At 42.1% G+C, this 22,674-nt stretch overlaps 1 protein-coding gene across 1 annotated transcript; it reads left to right on the top strand.

The window, feature by feature from the left end:
- Positions 1–4,261: 4,261 nt before the first annotated feature.
- On the top strand, positions 4,262–22,674 carry LOC126250968 (proton-coupled folate transporter-like). The gene is made up of 11 exons (XM_049951601.1): positions 4,262–4,274; positions 6,977–7,096; positions 11,757–12,035; positions 12,212–12,386; positions 14,326–14,512; positions 14,614–14,761; positions 15,943–16,044; positions 16,555–16,692; positions 16,979–17,062; positions 19,382–19,538; positions 22,183–22,674. The coding sequence occupies exons 2-11, from the start codon at positions 6,997–6,999 to the stop codon at positions 22,262–22,264; spliced, it is 1,452 nt and encodes a 483-aa protein (XP_049807558.1). The 5' UTR covers positions 4,262–4,274; positions 6,977–6,996; the 3' UTR covers positions 22,265–22,674.

The raw sequence follows: 22,674 nt of genomic DNA, 5'->3' as shown, positions 1-22,674 counted from the left end.
GAAGTGAAACATGGACGATAACTAGTTTAGACAAGAAGAGAATAAAAGCTTTAGAAATAAGGCGCTACAGAAGAATGCTGAAGATTAGATGGGTAGATCGCGTAACTAATGAGGAGGTACTGAATAGGATTGGAGAGTAGATGAATTTGTGGTACATCTTGACTAGAAGAAGGGATCGGTTGGTAGGAGACGTTCTGAGGCATCAAGGGATCATCAATTTAGTATTGGAGGGAAGCACAGAGGGTACAAATCGTAGAGGGAGACCAAGGCATGAAGACACTACACAGATTAACAAGGATGTAGATTGCAGTAGTTACTCGGAAATGAAGTTTGCACAGGATAAAGCAGCATGTAAAGCTGCATCAAACCATTCTCTGGACTGATGACCACCACAGCAACAGCTGCTTTTACGTAATGGCAGAAGTGCTTTACTCCTTCGGGGACGGACAGCAGCGCTTGGTTGTGTGCACTTCAATCCGTTTGTGTTTCTATCGGTTTGCAGGAGGACAAAAATCTGGAGGTTTCCAACACTTCCCAACATTTTGATGGAAAGCTGTCCAGGTAGTATGCTGGCTAGCAACTACTATTACTGCTAATGAAACATTACAGACTGGATGAGACAAGAGAAGTGCGTCTTGGTAGCTGGCTTTTACGTTTTCAAGACATATTGCATCTCTGACGTCCACAGAAGGGGCTGCTGGCCTCGGACGTTGTGACCTGTCAGTGCTGCAGCCCGTGGTGCCTGTATCTCTGGTGTTCCCAGCAGGTATCGGCGGTAGAAATTAACAATTCCCAGGATTCTTCTTAGCTGAAAAAAATCCATTGGGCATGTGACGTTTGTAACGCACTCTAACTTCTCTTTCAGTGCACAAATACCAGTAGCAGAGACTAGATGGCCCAGGAATGTTACTTGTTTTTGGCGCAGAACACTTATCGTTTCATTTACTCTTAAAATGTATTTCGTATCCTGTCGAACACTCACTGAGGTCTTTCTCATATAACGGTGTCTCTGGGAAAACACCAAATGCGTCTAGAGAGAGGAAGTAGAATTTCAGAAAGTCATCTACAAAACACTGTCATGACTGTGCGGCATTTTTATAGCAAATGGCATATGCAGATACCCGATAAGACAAAAAGGTGTTATCACTGCGATCTTATGCCACATCAATCTGATTATAAACTTCTTTGTAGTTAGACACTGTAAAAATTCTAGCTCAACCTAATATATTCGTGAAATTCCGTTATTCATCTACGTATGCATGACTACTTCTTTCGATGTTGAATAATAAAGCCTGGAAAGATAATATTTTCTCTCCATATTCTTGTGGCATTTTCAGCGATAGTTTGGTTTTGGTTCTCATGCTAAGCCCATGACTCTTCATAAACCTGTAGCACCAAACGACTCCAACCGTCAAGTCTTAAGTTCCACTGTAGCGCTAGCTTACGAGGGTGTATTTCAGTCGCTTTTGTATTAATTCCAATGCCTTTTGACTGTGTCCTTGAATTCATTTCCATACGTCATCATCTAGTTTTTACCATTTTGCATTCAGTCATCTATTTGCACATTTAGTCTTCCTCATTTTTTCAGTTCTTCTTTAGTTGCTCACCAACCGCGAATGGTTTTTTTCTGTTGGCGGCGGGCCGAAATGCCGCTCAGCTGATCTGTTTCCCTGTTTTTCTGCATATGCTTTTTACTTTCAATTTATAGCCCCCATCATATGGACACCTTTTATTTTTTTTTCCATTACGAAACTAGCTACTAACAAAAATATTGTTCTGTTACCTATAACACAAATCACTTTCATTTCAAGTTCACTAGCGCCGTAGACTACAATGACGCATCATAGGCTAGACACTGTTCAGGGTTTGTGATGGCATGAAGCACACAGTGTTAACAAGCTTATGAATGCACGCATCTTACGTTCGTCGCATCGGTGCACTGCTGCTGCCAGTTCAATCCATTGGTGTCAGATAGAGATGGTTTCCTGTGGCATCGATCATATGGCCATTTTTAAGTGTGTCGGGAATTTTAAATCAAACACTCGATAGTTTCATATTAATTTAGAGTAAAAGACGAATCTGAATTTTAGAGGCAATCTGTCGAAGAAAAAAGAGCATCTCATGGTCTGTAAAATTCGTTATACGTACAGAAATATGTCTACTCATACAGTATTTCAAAGTCGTGTAACCACCTGTAGAAACAATAATTTTTCAATTTTGTCTTAGTTTTGTAAAACTAGTATGTTCAATGTCCTGCTTTGTAATATACCTATGTATTCTTAGCAGGACAAATATTAACATAAATCTGAGAAATGGTATAGGCTGATCAAGCACCTCAGGATGAGCCCCAGGGCTGGAAATGCTTCTTGCACTGAAATAAAAGTCACGATTTGAGGCTGAAGGCGGTTTGTTTTTTGTTGTACGCAAGTAAAACAGTCACGACGCATCGCTGAGAGAGCGGATAACTAAGATATGTAGAAGTATCGACGAAATTCCCTCAGAGTTACTGGGATCTTTGCGATAATCACCCATCGCTAATCCACTCAGTAAACAAGATACTCCTTAGATGACCCAAAGAATTATTTTAAATACAGATTGCAAAAAGAAAATCTTGGATTTATAGCATTTGTGGTTTTAGCAAAATCTTTTGATAATGTTGACTGGAATACAGTCTCTGAAATTCTGAAGTTAGCAAGTATAAAATACAGATAGCGAAAGTTTATCTAAAACTTGAAGTAAACCAGACTTCATATCTTAGAGTTGAGAGATATCAGAAGCAAGCAGCAGTTTGAAGAGAGTGAGATAGGTCTGTAGCCTCTCCCTATGTTACTCAATATATGCAAAGAGAAAAGAGTAAAGATAATAAATGAAAGAGTTGCGGATAATAAAACTTCGAGGTTTATCGATGACATTGTAACTCTGTCAGTGAGAGTAAAAGATTTGGAAATTCAGCCGAACTGTAAGGACAGTGTCTTAAAAGAGGTTCAAAAATCAACAATAGTAACTCACGGGTAACATAATGTAGTCGATTAACGTAGGCGATTCTGAGGGAATTAAAGTAGGAACAGAAACACTGAGAGGAGTAAACGTATTTTGCTTTTGTGGAGCAAAGGAGCAGATGATGGCGGAATTTAAGTGGATATAAAATGCAGATTGGCTATAGAAAGAAAAACGTTTGGCAATAGAAAGACGAAAGTTCCTTAAAAAGAGATACATGATCATACAATGTAGGCTTTTACGGCCGGTATTGTCTTCACCTAAAACTTCCAGGCTCATAGGCCGTGGTCGATGTATAAAACTCTTCCCTGACGTTTCGTTTCCGACTGCGGGCGACGTCCTCCGAGGTGAAGCACTTCGCCGCTTTACATCGGAGGGTGTCTTCCGCAATCGGAGACGAAACGTCAGCGGAGAGTTTTATACATCGACCACAGCCTATCAGCTAGGAAGTTTTAAGTGGAAATGATATATATTTTAACATCCAACACGAATTTCAGTGCTGGGAAATCTTCTCTGACAGTATTTGTCTGAAGTGTAACGTTATTCGAAAGTGAAACATAGACCATATAATGCACAGACGAAAAGCGAGAGACGGTTCTGAAATGTTGTGCTACAGATGAATGATGAAGATTAGATGGGTGGATCACATAATTACTGAAGACCTATAATCGAATTGAGAATGAACGAGTTTATGACTGAGCGTGTCTGAAAGTGGAAATCGGTAGCAATGTGACATCCTGAGGGTAGAGAGACACCAAATCTTGGATACGGAAAGCAGGTCGAAGTGGATGCAATTTGCGAGAGTTATGTGGAGATGAAGAGATTAGCACGAAACAAACTAGTGTGGCGAGCTGCATCACACCAATCTTCGCACGTAAGTTACAACACAACAGCATTATGGAAGGAGCAAATATCGCTTACTGCACTGAACTTGCAGGCCTTTCGAGCCTTCCCCTGCTTTCTCACAAGTAGCAAGAGCCAGACCACCTAAGATGCACCTCCATGTCGTGACGTATGTTGTCGAAATCCAGCTCGATTGTTTCAGGTCGCAACAATTACGTTTTGCGGTGAAATTTTTAAAACCGATTCCAAAAAGGCAGGAAACGATATAGTGATTAAATGCTTATTGACAGGATGTACTCCGTCACGTGAAAACTTATCTCGGAGATCACTGCTATCGGGATCCACTATCGCCGCGACATCCGGTTACCGCTGTATTTAAAGAACATCTGCAGCCGAAGAGACAAGTCTTGCAGCGACGACTAGCCACGACACAGGTGAGATATTGTGCTGTGTGCCTCTGTCTGTACTGACGAGCGGTGCTGCAGTGTAGTGTAATTTAAGTGTTGCAGTTAATATGTCGGAAATGTTAAATCGAGTACGTACCCATCCTAAGCTTCGTCAGATATATATGCGCTCTTTTTGTGGGTACATTGCACGTAATATGGATGTGTAGTCAATCTAAAAACAGACGGACGGTGGAATGTGTCCACTGACTCCCAGTGTCTCACTGGAAAATATCTCATTACACCACTCGGATGTTCATTGAAGAAAACAGCTAATTGCGAAGAACTTCGAGTATTACCAACAAGCTCGGTAAAATACTCCCGTCACTCAGCAGCCATTCTCAGTCCCTATTCAAGATAATTTATTATAGTATTGATTGTGAGTGTTTTTCTTTCACCATCAATAATTACACATCACACCAGAGGCCACAGAATAAGTTTAGTGCGTAAAATTACGCATTAAACACACACTCTTGAGAGAGACTGGTTTCTGAAATTTCACTTGTATTTCATTTTCTCTATTGCCTGTCATTTCAAATTTTTTTGCATCTGCGCTATTCACATATAACTAAACAACTTTAGGAAAATCTGCTCAACTCTTTTCTCACGAATCAGTAACGTCTACTGAACTTGCTTCATAGATATCTCCCTCATAATTGCAACATTGCTGAATCCTTTGTAGGCAATATCTATGAACGAAAAGCTGGACACCTGTTTCAATCGCAAATGATTGAACATAATCAATCAGTTACCATTCGTGCTCATTGTTATTCCAGTGCTCAAACAGTTGTCAACTCTCAGGTTATGAAGAAAGAAATTGTGTCTTGTAGAACCAATTATCATTTCATATTTCACTAGAGTTATTACTTACCTTCTCAAGTACAATAGAAATTTTCAGTAATAAGCGATATCTGTTTTTTATCAGTCTATCTTCAGGTCAGTTAATTTCTTCCACTATGCCAACATTACGTCTACCGATTGAGCATGACTGGCATGCTATGTCAAATACCATAACATTATTGACTTTATTTCAGAATAATTTCTGATGTTTTCATAAACGAAGGCGTCATTTACCAAACGGTAAGGTTAAACTAACATTTCGTTCATAATCATCACGAGGAAGCGTCAATAATGTAATCTCTACACTTTGCTAATCAGTTTCTGAAGACACTTCAGAGCCCATTGTTGATTCTCGTTTCATAACTCTCAATCGACCCTGTCATGTCACAGAGTTGCCGGGTCAATGAAATATATTAGAAACACTCGAAGTAGAACGAATTTTGGTAGGTGCGCTCTATCGTGATATCTATGATTAGCGTTTCGTCTAATATATGAGTCGCTTTGAAAGCATAAAAAATTGCGGATTTTGAGGTACCGATGTATTGCAAATTGATCCGTGACATTTAACCTTACTGGTGAACATACATAAGATATTAATATGAAAGAATCACCATGCCTTCAATGCTTGCGTCTGTGGGTCTGATTCTTTGTTTACGTGAAATTTTCCTCCATTCTGTGGACGGGCCTTAGTACGTTCCATCGTCGTTTTGGCTTGTACTGAAGCAAGATCTTTGGAATTCCATTTTCCTTCTTTCGCTCAAATGTTCTTACCATTTTAGTTCATTGATCTATTACTTATTCTGGAAATATTAAGTTCCTTCCATATGTCACCACTACTTCTTTGTAGAGTACCACATACTGTAAAAATCTTATCTCAGCAAATTCCCTCTTTTTTGGACGGAATATAACACATATTCCGACTGAATCTTTTCAAGAAGATATTCAGTCTATTACTAACAAGCTAAAATGTGTAAAACCATAATACTGTAAAAACTTTAAATAAAAACTGAGATTCGATGAGATCCGTATATCGCCAGTTAACAACACATATTATACTGAAGTAAACAGACTCAGAGAGGTTTAGATATTAGACTGTCTCATCTTGCAGCATGATAATCTAAACTTTACCTAAATCATACACTGCTGAATGTAAGTTGTCGTAGTGGTCCAAACGGTGGTTTATTATATTACTCAATAATGCTTCTAAAAACGTAGAAAAATTTTGTTGAAACTGACTTTGGCACTGAAGTCGAGAGATACTCGTATAAAAGGAAGATTTAGATATCTCCACAGAAACTTATAAACCTTCTTTAATCTGTTAGACTGATACAATGAATTTCAATTCCTTCTTAGAGAAAATATTTCGAGTATTATAATAATAGTAGGATAATAATAATAATAAACGTAATAGCAGTGTCAATCGAATTTCTCCACCAGAAAAATTTTACCAATTAGGAACGCTGCCGAGATTATAGTGGAAAAATTAGTGACGAAAATTATCAGGATAACGTAGCGTTAATGTTACCAATTGAAACGCTGAATGATTCAAGACGACTTTTTCCCTGTGTTGAACGCACCTTATCGTTTTTTAACTTTTAATCCCTGTTGAGTACTTTTTCCAAAAACACTTAAGATTTTCTTGTGTTACTAAGAAGAAAGTGATGCTTAATTTATATTTCAGTTTACGAAGTGATTATCTTTGTTCACATAGGACGAAATACAATTACCCTACCCACAGTTTGTTCACGCATGTGTTATAACGGAGCTGTATCCCGTAATCGTGGTTATCAGCGTGCCAGAAATCACTTTGTTGAAAGTCATGTTGCATTCATATTTTTTTTATTGCTTATCAGAGTACTGGATAACCGCCACGATGAAGTCTACGGCTGACCTCGCAGCTCCGAAAGAAGCGATGTCTGATCAGAAGAGAAGCGTGGACGATGAGCCTGCAGAAGACTCTCCACCACCCGCAGGTGAGTGTGTGTCTAGGCGTGTCACGCGGGCTGCGTTCCCACCTCGGTGGGAGGGGAGGGGCACAGGTGTCGCCTCTCCTAGCTCCAGATATAACAGTCACTCACAAACAGATGTTGGCGGGGCTCTTTCGGGGTCCTTCACAGCTGTTAAGGAATGGAGTGTTGATTTTAGCCGAGCCAAATGTCAAAGTTCAGTATACGAGAATAGACCTCCTCTAACGATCACAGCTCCCTGCCACCCTGGACTGTAGGTACACGTCTGTGCAACAACAGGGACATTACTTCCTGGCAGCTCATGATTTAAGTCTACTATCGGGTCACACAGACTGCCGCCTCCTAGTCTAATTGGCTCTTCTTATATGAAATGAAGTGAAAACATTCACCCAGAATTAAAATAATTCTCTCAGAGCTCAGGTTTCACTGTACTTCAAATCATAAGCGAAAACAGGAGAGATGTTAGTTCACATATGGTAAATGTTAATCAAACTCGCTCTAAACTGCACTTACCACAACAATATAGTAGAGCTTGCATTGAAAAGCACGTTAACTAAAAACTGAATGAAGGATTCTCCTCCGGATAGCATGTGAGTCGATGAAGGATACAAATTATGAAACTTGGAGCACTTGCAGGGGCAGCAGTCTGAGTTAGTGACTTATCAGACCTTATAACATAAGCCAATACAGCCTTGCAGTGCTGGTACTGCGAACGGCTGTTAGCGGGAGCAAACTATAGTCATTATTTTTCCCTGGGACATGCATCTCTAGTGTATGATTAAATGAAGACTATCCTCTTGGGCAAAATATTTCGAAGATAAAATAGTCCCCTCTCAGATCCCCGAGTAGTTCGTACTCAGGGGGATGTCGTCATAAGGAAAAACAAAACCGCTATTCTACGTGTCGGAGAGTGGAATCTTACATCCCTTAATAGGGAAGATTGGTTATAAAATTTAAAACGGGAAACTGGTAGGGTGAAGATATAATGGAAATTAGTGTAGTCCGGTGGCAGGAGAAACAGAACTTTTAGTCCAGCGAGTACAGGGTTCTAAATAGAAAATCAAATAGAGGTAATGTAGGCGTAAAACTAATAATGAGTAAGAAAATATGGATCCCAGTAAGTTACTATGAATAGCACAATAAGCGCATTGTCACAGCCAATATAGATATGAAGTCCCCACCCAGCACCGTAATGCAAGATTATATGCCATCTAGCTCGGCAGATGATGAAAAGATAGATTAGTCACGTAGTTAATGTAGAGGAAAATTCAGTTGTGATGGGGGACTGGAATCCGACAGTAGGAAAAGGAAGAGAAGGAAAAATAGTAGGAAGATATGTACTAGAGGTAAGGAATCAAAAAGGAAACCATGTGGTAAAATGTTGCAAAGTGTATTACTTAATCATCGTTAACACTTGGTTTACGAATCATCGGTGGAAAAGACATGGAGACTCAGGAAGATTTCAGGTACTTTATGAATTTGTAAGACGGAGTTTAGGAACATATCCAGGCGCCGATGTGGACTCTGAATAGTTTATATTTGATACAGAAATACAGTTTCAAATATTCAAATTAATTTCTGAAATGCAACTTAGCTGTGAGAGATACAGATGTACTACTAAAACCAACATATGAAAATATTTGCCGAAACAATATTCGAACCCGGCTTTGCCTCTCCACTAGAATTATCCTAGAACGCCCTCAGGAGCGACCCAAACTTCCATATGTCACAAAGTTACTTAAATGAATAAAAAATGATGAGAATAAATAGCTAAGTTGTGATATACAGAAGTTTGGGTAGGTCCGGCACGCCTGCTAGCGCAGCCTCAGTCTTAAGGTGAGCACTCGCGATAGGAGGGAAATCCGGGTTCGAATCTTGATCCAGCAGTAATTCACATATGTTGCTTTAGCTAGAACATTTATGACTATAGCAGTAAAACTGAATTTAAGAAATAAATTTCACAATTTATTGATCATTCACTGTAGATTAAAACTGAACAAATTGTAAAAATCTAAGAAACTAAGGAGGCGGGGCGAGAATAAGTTGTAAGAGCCAAAGATTGTTGAGAGTTTCAGAGTGAACATTAGGCAACGACGGCCTTAAAGAAGGGAAGTAAATCCTGTAGAAGACGAATGGACAGAGATAAAATATTGAAGGCAGTGGAGGATCAAATGGTAAACGAAAAGGTCTGGTTAAAATCCTTGGATATCACAGGAGACATCGAATTTAATTCATGAAAATATAAAAACGCAGCAAATAAAGCAGGCGAAAGGGAATATAGACGACTAAAAATGAGATTGTCAGAAAATGCAAAATGACTAAACAGGAATGGCTAGGGGACAAATGAAAGGCTATCAAATATATCTATCTAGGGGAAAGATACAGCCTATAGGAAAATTAAAGAGCATTTGTCGAAAATAGGAGCAACTGAATGAGTATAAGGAGCTCGGATTGGAAAACCAGTACTAACCAAAAAAGGGACAAGCTCGAAGGTAAAAGGACTATACAGAGGGACTGTACAACAGAAATGAACTCGAAGGAAATATTATAGAAACGGAAGAGGACGCAAAAAGAATTGAAATGGGAGATTTGATAATTGGAGAAGAACTTGACAGAGCTCTGAGAGACCTAAACAGAATCAAAGTCCCTGAGGCAGATAGAATTCAGTCAGAAGTACTAATGTCTTTGGGAGAGGAGCCCTTCAAAAACATTCCACCTATTGTGCAAGATGTATGTGGCAGGTGGTATACCGTCTGACCGCAATAAGAATGGACTAACTCCAGTTTCAAAGAGAGCAGATGATAACAGATGTAAATATTAGCGAACTATCAGTTTGATCAGTTATGATTGTAAGATATCGGCACGAATTATTTGCAGAAGAGTGGAAACATTTGTAGAAGCCAACTTCGGGGAAGATAACTATAGATTCTTTTGAAATGTAGAAACATGCGAGGTGATATTAACCCATCGACTTCTCTTCGAGCAAACATTCAGCAAAGGTAAAATACAGGAAGCTAAAGACTATTTACAGCTGGTACAAGAACCAGAGGGTAGTTATAAGTGAGGCACTGATTGAGGTGGGGTTGAGACAGGGTTGAGGCCTTTGCCCGATGTTATTCAGTCTGAACATTGAGTTAGCGGTAAAGGAATCCTAAGGGATTTTTTTAGAGGGAATTAAAGTTCAGGCAGAAGACGTAAAAACACCGAGGAATGCCGATGACGTTGTAATTATTGGAAAAGCTATTGAATGGAATGGACAGTGTCTTGAAAAAAAGGAATAAGATGAACATGAATAAAAGCAAAATAAGGATAATCGAATCTGGTCGAATTACATCAGACGATGCTGAATACATTAGAGAAGAAACGAAACACTAAAATCAGTAAGAGTGTTATGCTATTTGGGTAGTAAAATAACTGATGACGGCTGGAGTAGAGAGGATATAAAGTGTAGACTGGGAGTTGCGAGGAAAGCGTTTCAGAAGAAGAGAACTTTGTTAACAGTGATTGTACTAGTAGATTAAAATGTTGGGAAGTCTTTGATGGAGGTATTTATCTGGAGTAGCCATGTATGGAAGTGAAACGTGGGCGATAAACAGTTCCGATCAGAATAGAATAGAAGCTTTTCAGATGTGGTGCTACAGACGAACGATGAAGATTCGATGAGTAGATCGTGTATGTAATGAGGAGTACTGAACGGAACTGGAGAGAAAAGAAATTTGTGACATAGTTTGACTAAGAAACGGGATCATTTGACACGGCGTATTCTGAGAAATCGACAGATCACCAGTTTACTATTGGAGAGCAGTGTGTTTGTATGTGAGAGAAGGGGGGGAGGGGAAATTTGCGACGGGGCCAAGACATGAATACAGTCAGCAGGCTCAAAAGGATGTAAATTGCAGAAGTTATTCTGATATGAGGAGGCTTACACAGGATAGAGTAGCATGGAGAGCTCCATAAAACTAGTATTTGGACTGAAGACCACAACAACAACAGCAAGCAGCGCTTTGAAATGAAATCCTTTACTAAGCAGATATTAATACTGTGGGTAGTCATAAAGTTTTAGTAATCATCTTAAAGAAATCAAGCTGTTACACCTTCACATTCACGCTGCAGTGCGACAAATTTTACGCAAATATGATTGACTTGGTGGAGACTTTGGTTGGTGAAGCCTGTATTTTGGCCGTCAGGAACCGATACGCCTTAAAACCACCTCTTCGCCATTTTGGAAAGACCTGCTATGCAATGCTTTCTTCTTCCGAGGTAACAGGAAGACGTTGCTGAATGCCACGTCAGGAGATTTTGAAGTCGAGGTCAAATTCAAAATTCCAGACAATCAGCATGTGTGTCTGTGTGCGGTGCAGACTTAGTTCGAGCTTGGCTGTGCGACCAAACACACTCTTTGACGGCTTCCCGAAATGCTTCGTCTTCACGGCCTCCCATAAAATCGTGAGTAGATTCCGGAAGTACCCTCTGTGACGGTTTGCCCTTTACATACGTAATCTGTCACCTCACCGTGGCAGTCCCCAAAACACTCGGCATCGCTTTTGACGATGATAGTTGGGTCTCTACCTTTCTCAGTGGTGACGAAGCCACAAGTCTCTTTAATTCCTTGTCTCGGGCTCACGGTTATATACTCAGCAATTCAGGAAAGTGCGTCGTGTTGCAGTGAAGTGGTGGCGCATCCGCCCGACGGTGGAGCCGCTGGTGGTGCTCTTCATGTTCTCCTACGTGACGACACACTCGGTGGTCAGCGGGCTCTTCCTGGATCGCGTGTGCGGCTCCAGCGACCCCGACGTGTGCACCAACGAGCACCGCGCCTACTCCAGCACGCTCACCACCTGGAAAGGCATCATCGAGGCAGTCGTGCCAGCCGCTGTGTCACTCTTCATCGGCAGCTGGAGCGACAAGTTTGGACGGCGTCCCATCTTCATCTGGTCGTTTGCCGGTATGTCCAGAGTAGTTGTCTCTCACTATTCAAACATGTTTTCCAAACTGGCATTACTTCACAGTTTACGCCCACTGCAGTCACTAATACATTAAGAGCTGTCATGAATAATATAACCCTGAACAACGTCATGCTAATGATAGCGAGCGATTCTACAAATTACCCTTTTCCTTCAGGGAACGCCATCAGCTATGGCTTGTTCTCTGGGCTGTCTGCGATTCCAGACCTAGCGCCAGAGTGGTTGCTGATGCCGTCCATAGTGGCCACCTTCAGTGGCGGCATGATGAACCTCATGGCTGTAGCCAATGTCTACATTGCTGACATCAGCCCTGTGGGGCAGAAGGAGCTCAGGTAGGTGCTCATTGTTTAATACGTATTATACTCATTTAGACGAGGCTATTAATTGAGTGGGTGCAACTTGAGATCGAATTAATTTTTTTCGTCTCTGTCAGTGTTACCGTACTGAAAAAGACCATTGACAACCTATACTTAGAGGAATACATTAGTTGAGGTATCTAGGCATGATGATATTCTACTCTAACTTAATTAGGAGGTCGAGAATGTTGAATGGATATCTTCGAGATTTCTCTTTGCTCATAAGCCAGTAATAGAAACTAAACTCAGGTATTAGTTCGTAAGTAAGCACTTTACAGAGAAGCAAAGAATCGTCACTCTGTTTACAGATAAACGATTTGATTCATTCCTAATCGCGAAATCGGCGTTTCGAAAATTCTAACAGTGAAACTCTCTCTTGCTGTTTTCAGCGATGTATGTAAGTTGCTCCAAGTGTGACGTGTCCTCTATTGACATCAGCAGGAGAGTCGCCTTTTCACTCCGAGGCTTACAGCATCTGCCTGTGTGCTTCCTACAACGAATCCCCGCGCCCGTTACAAAAGCAATGCCTCCCACTATACGAGTCATAAAGCTGACAGTCAATGGCCAGCAGTACATACTACGCAGAGAACACTGTTTCAGAGCAGTCTAAAACTCCCCCTACGATTGAGTCAACTTCACTTCTCTGCTTTCTGGGAGGAAACGTTGCTCAGTGCCTCTCGTGAGAAGATCTGCGATGGGTCAGCTCGCATCCGCCGTTTGTGACCTCTGCGCATTGCTTTGCACTAAAAGCATGTGTCCCTGTCTTGGAAGACGCTATCGCTCTTCACAGCCATCTTCCAGCGACTGGCTGTTTTCCCTGATTTGTTTGGCGGCATTAGTGCGTCTCGCGTTCCCTCATCAGCCTCGCCATGGGGAGGCCGCCATCTGGGCTGTAAAATCGCTGCCTCTGCTCCGTTCCCTTTAGAGCAGTCAAACACCCATCTCAGTTGAACACGACGGCGAATTTTCTAACCAGCCTTCTGCCAACCACTGCTGTCACAGGAACGCGAAACAGTCACGGCACCCTGCCGCCAGCATCCAGCTCATAGTAACTCGCAGGCGTACATCACTACAGCAAATGTTAATACGTGGTGTTATCCAGTGTCAGTCAAATAAATGATCAATTGACTAGGCACCCATAGTTAATGGCAATCTCATATCGAGTAAAATATGCAAGCGAACTGGTATAATATTACACATATGGAGAAAAAATGTTGCTAACTTACACTTGTACAATAAATATTATACCATATATAAAGCTACAATATTTGACGCTTCTGACATAATGGCTGGCAATTACTTGTAGTCTATTGTTTTGGTAAAGTCGATGGAAGCCGACTGATCTAGAAATTATTTATCTAAGGTCCAGTATGTAATATTGTATTAAGTCTATGGAACTAATCTCCCATTATTAAACCGAAACATTCTCTATGAATCGCCTGGAGACACTATGGTCGTATTGTCATAATAATGTCAAAGTCTGCGTTAGTTGCTCATCAATGTAATTGAGTACTATGTAGTATCTTAGGCTCATTGTAAGCAAATGCACGTAACGACACCGGTATGGCATAAAAGTACCATAAGGTCTGATATGATAAACCAACGGAACTGACGATCATACTGATAAGATTGAGAATCCGGCTTCAGTTGTAAATTTATCACACACTATTTCTCGAACACGACTCGACAAACCAGATGGCCTGTAGCAAACTAACCGTGTTAATAAAAATATCATTTACACTGGAAGTGGCGTGCAACTGTGTTAACTAAGACCTCATGCGAATACAAACTATAGCAGTGGCACAGGCGGAATTGTGATCTAAGTGTAATGGGCCGGAAACCGGCATTTCCATCGCAGAGCTAGTAGAGCCTTCTGAGTGGATCTCTTCTGACATCGAGGATGTGCTGCTTGCAGACTGGGCATCCTGGACGCCTCGATGTACTCGGCCCAGATGGTGGCGTCAGGGCTGTCCTCGCCGCTGTACTCGGCCCTCAACTACCACGGGATGTTCGCGCTGGCCGCCGGCTTCATGTTGCTCTGTCTGCTCTACTCCATCTTCCTGCTGCAGGAGACAACTGCGCCCTACACGCCGTCTCAAGACGTGAGTTGCTGGCCTCGAGATGAACCCAACTCCCACTGTAAGTCATACGAAATTGCAACAGGTTTACCGAAAACTGACGTAAACGTGTTTCATGTGCTCAGGAGAGCTGCGGCTGCTGCAAGGGGATCTTCCGCCCCCAGCTGGTGCGCGACGCGCTCAAGACGTCCCTGATGAAGCGGCCTCACCACGGGCGCTCAGCCATCCTCATCGTCATCTTCGTGGTCGTCACTGGTGTCCTCATCTCCCAAGGTATAGCCAATCGACGCATTCGCCATCGAAAGAAACCTACGAACCCGTTTTTGTTACAGTAATATTGGTTCTGAAAGCGAAAAAAAAAAATGGATCTGAGCACTATGGGACATAACTTCTGAGGTCATCAGTCCCCTAGAACTTAGAACTACTTAAACGTCACTAACCTAAGGACATCACACACATCCATGCCCGTGGCAGGATTCGAACCTGTGACCGTAGTAGCAACGCCGTTCCGGACTGAAGGACCTAGAACCGCTCGGCCACGCCGGCCGGCTGAAAGCGAACAACATCGAAGAGAATTTCCATATGGCTTTTCAGTTAATTTTTCCAGATAATTTCAAGCTCGATTCAGCAGATACGCACCAAGTCTACCTTACTGCAGAAAATTGTTCGGAACGTTAAGCTATTTAACACGTACTCCCTACATAGATGTCTACAAGGTCGCAACGCTGAAGTTCTTCTTCACAAGGGAATAACGTTTAGAGAATATAGTATTGCTGGTCGACGTGGCCGTGAGGTTCTAGGCGCTACAGTCTGGAGCGGAGCGACTGCTACGGTCGCAGGTTCGAATCCTGCCTCGGGCATGGATGTGTGTGATGTCCTTAGGTTTAATTAGTTCTAAGTTCTAGGCGACTGATGACCTCAGAAGTTAAGTCGCATAGTGCTCGGAGCCATTTGAACCAATATAGTATTTCGTGACAGCGATCATCATGCAGTCGGAAAAAAATGCAGAAAGTAGCGTTCTTTGTAATAAAATTCCTTAAGATCGTCTCGAATCAACTCATTGGAATCTCTTCTTCTGAAGGACGTAGCACTTCCCTAACTATGCTTACTGTTACTTCGTTATCTCTTGACGGATAATTTCTTGTGCGTCTCTTCTCTTTCTTTCCATCCATCAGTTTCCAAGGAGTGGTTTGTTTTGTTTAACTATGAATTAGTGTAGAATATAGAGGCAGGTGACTGAACACAATCACTAACATTTTCAGTCACTTGCTTTCGTGTTATTAGCAGGGTAAACAGCTATTCAAATTATTTACAACACTTTAACATTGCGATTTAGTAATATTGCAAGAAAAGATTAATTACAAAGAGACGATTAATTAACCTAGCCTAGAAACTCATGTAGGAAGCAACATCGTATAAAATACGAATCGTAATACTGTGTTATATGTTTTCAGGAGAAGGCATAGCCAACTACCAGTTCGTGAACGCCAAATTCCATTGGACGATAGACCAGAACCTTCTGTATGGATTCTTCAACAATGGCACCACTGCTGTAGGTGAGGCACTACGCATTACTTCTGCTTCCACCTACGTCCTGAAGTATTTGCTATTCATTTAAGGGAAGTGTAAATACAGTTAACATTAAAACTACTTCAGTTGACATAATCGTAGATCGATCTGGAAATAGTTAATTCTCTCACTGTGCTCAAAGCCATACGATGTGCAACCGCAACTGGGCATCCAGCAATTACATGAGAATTTCTTCGTGTCTTGTCCAGTTCACAGGTTCTGCTTAGTAATAGTGTCCGGTTTTGTTTTCAATTTAATGAGTATTATTTTATAGTGTTAAGATAAGATGAGTAAAAGTCTTGTGAATTAGAAACATATTTCCAGTTTTGTTGCTAGTTGCTGTAGAACAGATTGTCTTTCAATAAGATTATAAATATTCGGCGTTCTTAGATTCCAATTACGAATACCAGGCAATGATCGACATACATTTACACTGGTTCACTCGATCGATGAACAAGTGAGTTACTGTTTCAACAAAACACGTTCCATCTTTGCAGGAACCTTGGTGGGCGTGATGGTGTTCGTGCGGTGGCTCAAGTTGGGCGACGGCTGGATAGCCCTCATCACCTTCTCCTGCAAGATCGCTGCCTCCATAATTTATGCCATATCACCAGAGTCCTGGTTTATGTTTCTGGGTAAGTTGTCAACTATCCCGCGACGTTTTATTGTCTATGGCTTGTTGTCATTAACATCAACCACTTCCCGACTCCTAGCCTATATTAATCCAATGTTTACGCCATGAAGCTTCCTCCTCTATGTTGCAAGCTTTATATGTTTTTTGTGTTTCTTTGTACGAGTATTATTATACAGAGTATATTCAGAGGAAGCATCGTGCAGCTGTATTCTTCGCCATGGCCACCACTCCGCCAGTCCGGCGCTACAGGTCTCCCGCGAATGAAATGTGTTCTGATTTGTTTGCAGGCGGAGCCATCAGTTGCTTCGGAGCCTTGATCTGGGTTCTGGCCAGGGCGATGCTGACGAGGCTGGTCGCCAAGGACGAGATAGGTGAGTGCAGCTCAGAAACACTCTCCTTTATAGCAGTGGATTACAGTGTACTGCTTAACGTTAGAACACCATGGCAACAAGAGCGAGAAACCAGAGAGATGATAACTTTCTATGAATTCGAATCTGGAGCATATGAGGCTGTTACGGAAGCTGCAAAGTCTGAACAGACAAATGTAATGCTAGAAACTAGGCCTAGTAGTACCTTGGGAGTTGTAATGAAAACAAAATAATGATATATTGCCAGACGAATATAGGGTAATACGAACAGCAATAGAAGACAGTATATCAGGATCAGGATTAGGATTTTTTCATTGTAGGAATGTAGGACAACGAAGACGTTACAGTGAAAAATTCAGCGATATCGCTATTCTCATTAAAATCGAAACCGAAAGAATGCGAACGACTACAGTTGAGATATACATCCCAACATTCCTAGCAGAATATGACGAGATGAAGAGAACACATGAGAGAATTGAACGCGTAACTTAGTATGCAGTAATGAGAAGAATTATTAATAACCATAGAGTATTGGAACTATTTAGTACAGGAAAACAGAATTATGTTATGAGAGAATAGGAGCTCCTCAATAGGAAAGAGGCAGGAGAAGGATTCCTTGAATTGTGCCGTAAATTCTAGCGAATAATATCGAATACGCCATTCGAAAATCTCACGAGGAGGAGGTGTACTTGCAAAAGCCTAGAAGACGCAAAGAGATACCAGCTGTACTACATCATGATGTGACACAGATTTCAAAATCAGATGTTGTAGTGTAAGGCATACCCAGGAGTAGGCATCGACTCAGATCATAAGTTAGTGCGAGGAGAGGTAACACATCTTAAGAAGTCCTCTAGTATGAGACATGTATCTTATTTGAAGAAAGAAATTTCTGTGATGTACTTCTGGAGTGCAGAGTTTTATTGAAGTGAATCGTGATCTGTAGGACAACAGCAAAAGAAGAGATCGAAGCATTTCAGACGTAATGCTACAGAAGGATGCAGCATGTTAAGTGTACTAATAAGATAAGACTTGAGGAGGCTCTTAGCAGTACCGGCAATGATTTGTGAAAAACTGTAGCCATCAGGGGCTAGCACATTTTACTAGAGGACGCCGTAGAGAGTAATAATTTCACTGAGAGCCAATGTTGATAAGATGTACAACAAATAACTTATTGAATGTAAGTGCACCTCTGAAAAGAAGACAATGCCACAGAAGAAGATATCATGGAGAGATCCATCAAATCAAAGTCTGATGCCGAAAAGTATAGTAACGAACAATTCTCTGCCGAGAATTACAGTTTGCCATAAAAAATGTTATCTGTAATGACTGATTCTAAATTGATATGTCGAAAATTTTGACCAACTATAAATGGGAAAAACGTAAAGAATCTGAAAATGTAAGAAGGAAATAAGCATTTTACGAAGAGGAATCTACTTGGAGTCACGAAGGTGCGAGACAGAAAACACCATAAAGTGTGTTAAAAGAACAATTTTATTCCAGTGAATGAAGAATTGTTTGTACAGAAATTTATACTTGGTTAGTTTTTCAATTCGTCTAAAAAACTGTCAAAATATGGCTTCAACCTTCTACTTATTTTTTTATAACCGTAATGAGAGGGTACTGACACTGAGTAACATAATTCTTGCTAGGGTGCACTTCATACATTGCATGTATGAAATATTAATGTGAAATGTAATGGAAGAATGAGGTACCTTCGCAAAATACCCTTCGAGGCGTTCGACTGCGTCTGTGTTATTAGTACTCGCTTATCTAATATGGACACCTTGAATGTGGCCAAAACGTTGGAAGAATTTACAGTGGTACACGGCAACACGACTAGTATAGCCAGGAAACCTCCTTTTCGATATTGGTGTTTCCTTCACTATTAATGTCGAACGCCACTGTTCCATTTATGCCAAAAGTGATAGCCGAATTCCTCGTCTTTTCAGATAGATGCCACAGCCAGAACGGATGATAAAAGATGTAGCGATGAAGGTTCACTCAACCTTTAATCAAAAATTCTGCAAAAATGTTTGAGCCCACTACAGAACAGTAACAGTATTATCATTGCAGGTATTGAACCTTGAGAAATGGCAGACTTTAGTTTAAGACAGGGAATAACCACCAGATCACTTTCGGTGTGGAATATGTTAATACAGAAGATTAGGATCTAAGTCTATTCACTGACTGTATCCGATTTCAGTACTACCAAGATTGAGGAACAACTTCCGTATGGTTACTTGTTTGAGGCGCAAGGTGTATATGTGGTTGCAGCATGGAGAGTGTGATGGGCAGCGCCCCGTCCGTTTCGTGTGTCCACAGGCCAGGTGTTCGCGCTGGCGGTCACCCTGGAGGCGTTGACTCCTCTGGCGGGGCCTCCCATCTACAACGCCGTCTTCAAGGCGACCATCGATTACTTCCCTGGAGCCTTCCACCTTTTGTCCGCGGGGATCATGGCACTCGACCTCGCTATGCTGCTGTGAGTATTCTTACACCAATATATCCTAGTCTACGGTTGTGAGATGTCAGGAATAACGACATGTCATACTTTCTGTACTATTCACCTCATGGAACGCACCGTGAAACGGTGACACTTTCAGAGGACGTAACTCCGTAGTCCATCTGTATTCGACAAGTCAGTGGGGACTTAGTTGTCTTCTGTGGAGTTTCTGGTTTGATTGAAAGAAATGTTTACAAACGTCCTACTAGGCTGAAATGCAATGCTCTTGCACAGTCTTGGTGGACTCTATGTTGGAAGCATTTGTAAGACTCTTGCTTGCAGCTTCATTATGGAACACGATTAGAACAATCATTGAAATGCAGTGTGTGAAAATTAAATTTTGAAGCTGGTTGAACAGCCACAGATATATATTTTTAGTAACAACCGCCTATCTCACGCTTGGCATTGTCATTCCACTGACAGAGTTAAGTGTCTCATCATTGCAGACGACGCGAAGTTCTTCGCTTGCGTATAACCTTGTTCACAGATGTGTAAATCTAATCTTGTTTCATTCATTGCGAAAGTCGTTAGGGAGGATGGTAGTGCGTCGGGAACTGTGTGTATCTCTACGTGTTGACGACCCTCAGTGCTCCTCCAGAAAGCGAAGAGGAACCTTTTAACAAGAAAGTGTATGCGAATACGAACGATGATAAGGTGCGTCAGTCATAGCAGAGTAAAGGGAGACTAGTGTTTATCGTCTTGCCTGCAACGGCCAGTAGTAATTTGTTTTTGGTTGTGGCCAACGTTTGCCAGCTGACAGTACTGCGTCAGGTAGCCATGCTTGTCTTCCGCGTTATCTTCTTGTGGTTTACTCTATTTATAGAGATGATGATGATGACAGTGGCCAGTCTGGGAGCCCGGCCTGCGTGGAGCCCAGCCACCTGGCGCAAGCCTTTGTAGCTGAAACCGCTCAGACGATAGACACCTACAGCAAGACGAGAAGTTCGAAAAAAGTCAAAACATACATTTGGCTCATCAGTAGGTCAGGGACAGAGTCTTGAACTAATTGTCATCTTGCAAACTTTAGATTCATTTATCTGTCATATCAGGTACTAATAGAGAAAGCTAGTCTATGAGAAATCGGGGAGGTGTTGCCGACAAATAGGACTAAAAATGTCGAATTATACTAAATAGCATCATCTCCTCCGAAAAATTAAATAATTTTTAGGTTTTACTCTGGGATGGGATACTGTTAACGCGATGTAACGGTACAGTTATGTATAACATGCTCTTTATTCTGTAACTGATACAGGACGAATATATGCCCAAGTTCCCGGTAAAGCAGGCGTGTATTCTCACATGCAAAAGATCCTGAAGGTGCCGAGTGGCATCCTGCGATAGACGGTCCCAATTATCTTGTACCTCATGGTGCAATGCGGTAAGGATTCTTGCAGGCCTTGGAAAACGCGTGTGTTCCTGTTTCATCGTGTTCTATACCTGTTCAGTTGGTGAGAGATCTGGTGATCTTGCTGGTCAGGACAGTTGTTGGACACTAGAAAGGGCACGTTCCGTCACAATATCCGTATGTGGATGTGCATTTTACTGCTGAAGAAGCACGGCGCTTTCCTGTCCAAGAAACAGCAGGCTGTAAATGTAACGGGCACTGGTTACTTTAGCCTACAGAAACACAAAATGTGACTGTCAGTTATAACAGACCCACACACGCCACGAACCCTGGGATGGAACCTGTGTGTCGTGGACCAATGCACTCCTGAATACTCAGGTGACCAGGTCCACTTCATACACGTGTATGTCCAACACTCGCCCACAGAGCCCACGCCCTTCAGTGAAGACAACAGAGTGCCATGCCACTCTCCAGTCAACTCCTTCACGACTCTGGAGTAGCTGCGCTCGGCGGTGTCGTTGTGCCAGTGGTAGCCTACCCAGAGGCACACTTGATCTTAATTATACTGCAAGCTGTCGTTTCCCACTGGTTTCTCGTGTCATATCAAGTGCAACAGGTGCCCTTATTTCATGCTTGGATGGTTTTCAGGGGGCCACAGCTGCTCGCACAATGCGACGATCTTTAGGAACGTCCAGAGCCTGGTCAATAGGTGTGGGAATGTTCCAAAGACCACAGTTGAAAACAAGTACACACCAGCGTTCAATTGTGCCCAACATTACGGCAATCGATAGATAGTCCATCCAGCTTCCCGTAGGCCCACAATGAGATTGCAGATGGGTGAAGCTGTACTCGTTGGCGGGGCATGGCTCTGAGCAGTATGGGACCTAACTTCTGAGGTCATCAGTCCCCTAGAACTTAGTCCTACTTAAACCTAACTAACCTAAGGACATCACACACATCCATGCCCGAGGCAGGATTCGAACCGACGGCGGCGGGCATATTTCTACCCTAGAACTCAGCACAGTTACTGCCTGCAGAGTCGAAACATAGGGTGCACGAACAGCCCTCCTGAACTCCATAAGATCGTCGATGACCGCGACAGATGTGTCAGTAATATTATAACCCCGTCAGTACGCATGCTCGTATTATACCTTGGTGCCTGTGAATTAGAATTCTCGAGGGTGTTGTATAGTTTTGTCGGGCATTGTACATAAACAGATTCATGTAGTAGTATGGATGCAGTGGATACGAGATTTTATCTCCTACTGTTTGCTGCAGGTTTGCTGTTTACCTGAACCGCGGAGCGAAGAAGGAGGGGCAGCAGCGGCGGGAAGAGGAGGCGACCCCGTCGCCCGCGTGATGTTCCCGGCCTGGTGCCTGCGACCTCGCCTTGAATCTCGCGCCCTGTTCCTGTCCGGGGCACTCACAGCAGGGTTTCGTGGTTGCTAGGAGACCACAGCTGGGACGACCGTGCTTGCTGGGCAGTGACGCTGCTGGGCCGGCTTACAGATGGCTGCCCGAGTGCGACGTGGCAGAGCCATAACCTCTCTTTCGTTCTGTTGCGTCACACCCTAATACTCATTTATCCACCGAACGTTTCACTTTATGTATGTGCGTATTAAGAACTATAATTTCTTGTACGTATTCTCATAATTGTGCATTTATCTATTTTTTTATACAATTATTATTCAGTACACATGTATTTCACTTAACTCTTCAAACTCATTTTACGACCGACTAGTTATTTATTACATAAATCGGTAGATACAA

Source organism: Schistocerca nitens, chromosome 1 (assembly GCF_023898315.1).
Source record: "Schistocerca nitens isolate TAMUIC-IGC-003100 chromosome 1, iqSchNite1.1, whole genome shotgun sequence".
NCBI lineage: Eukaryota > Metazoa > Arthropoda > Insecta > Orthoptera > Acrididae > Schistocerca > Schistocerca nitens.
This window is presented reverse-complemented; position numbering and strand designations above follow the sequence as displayed.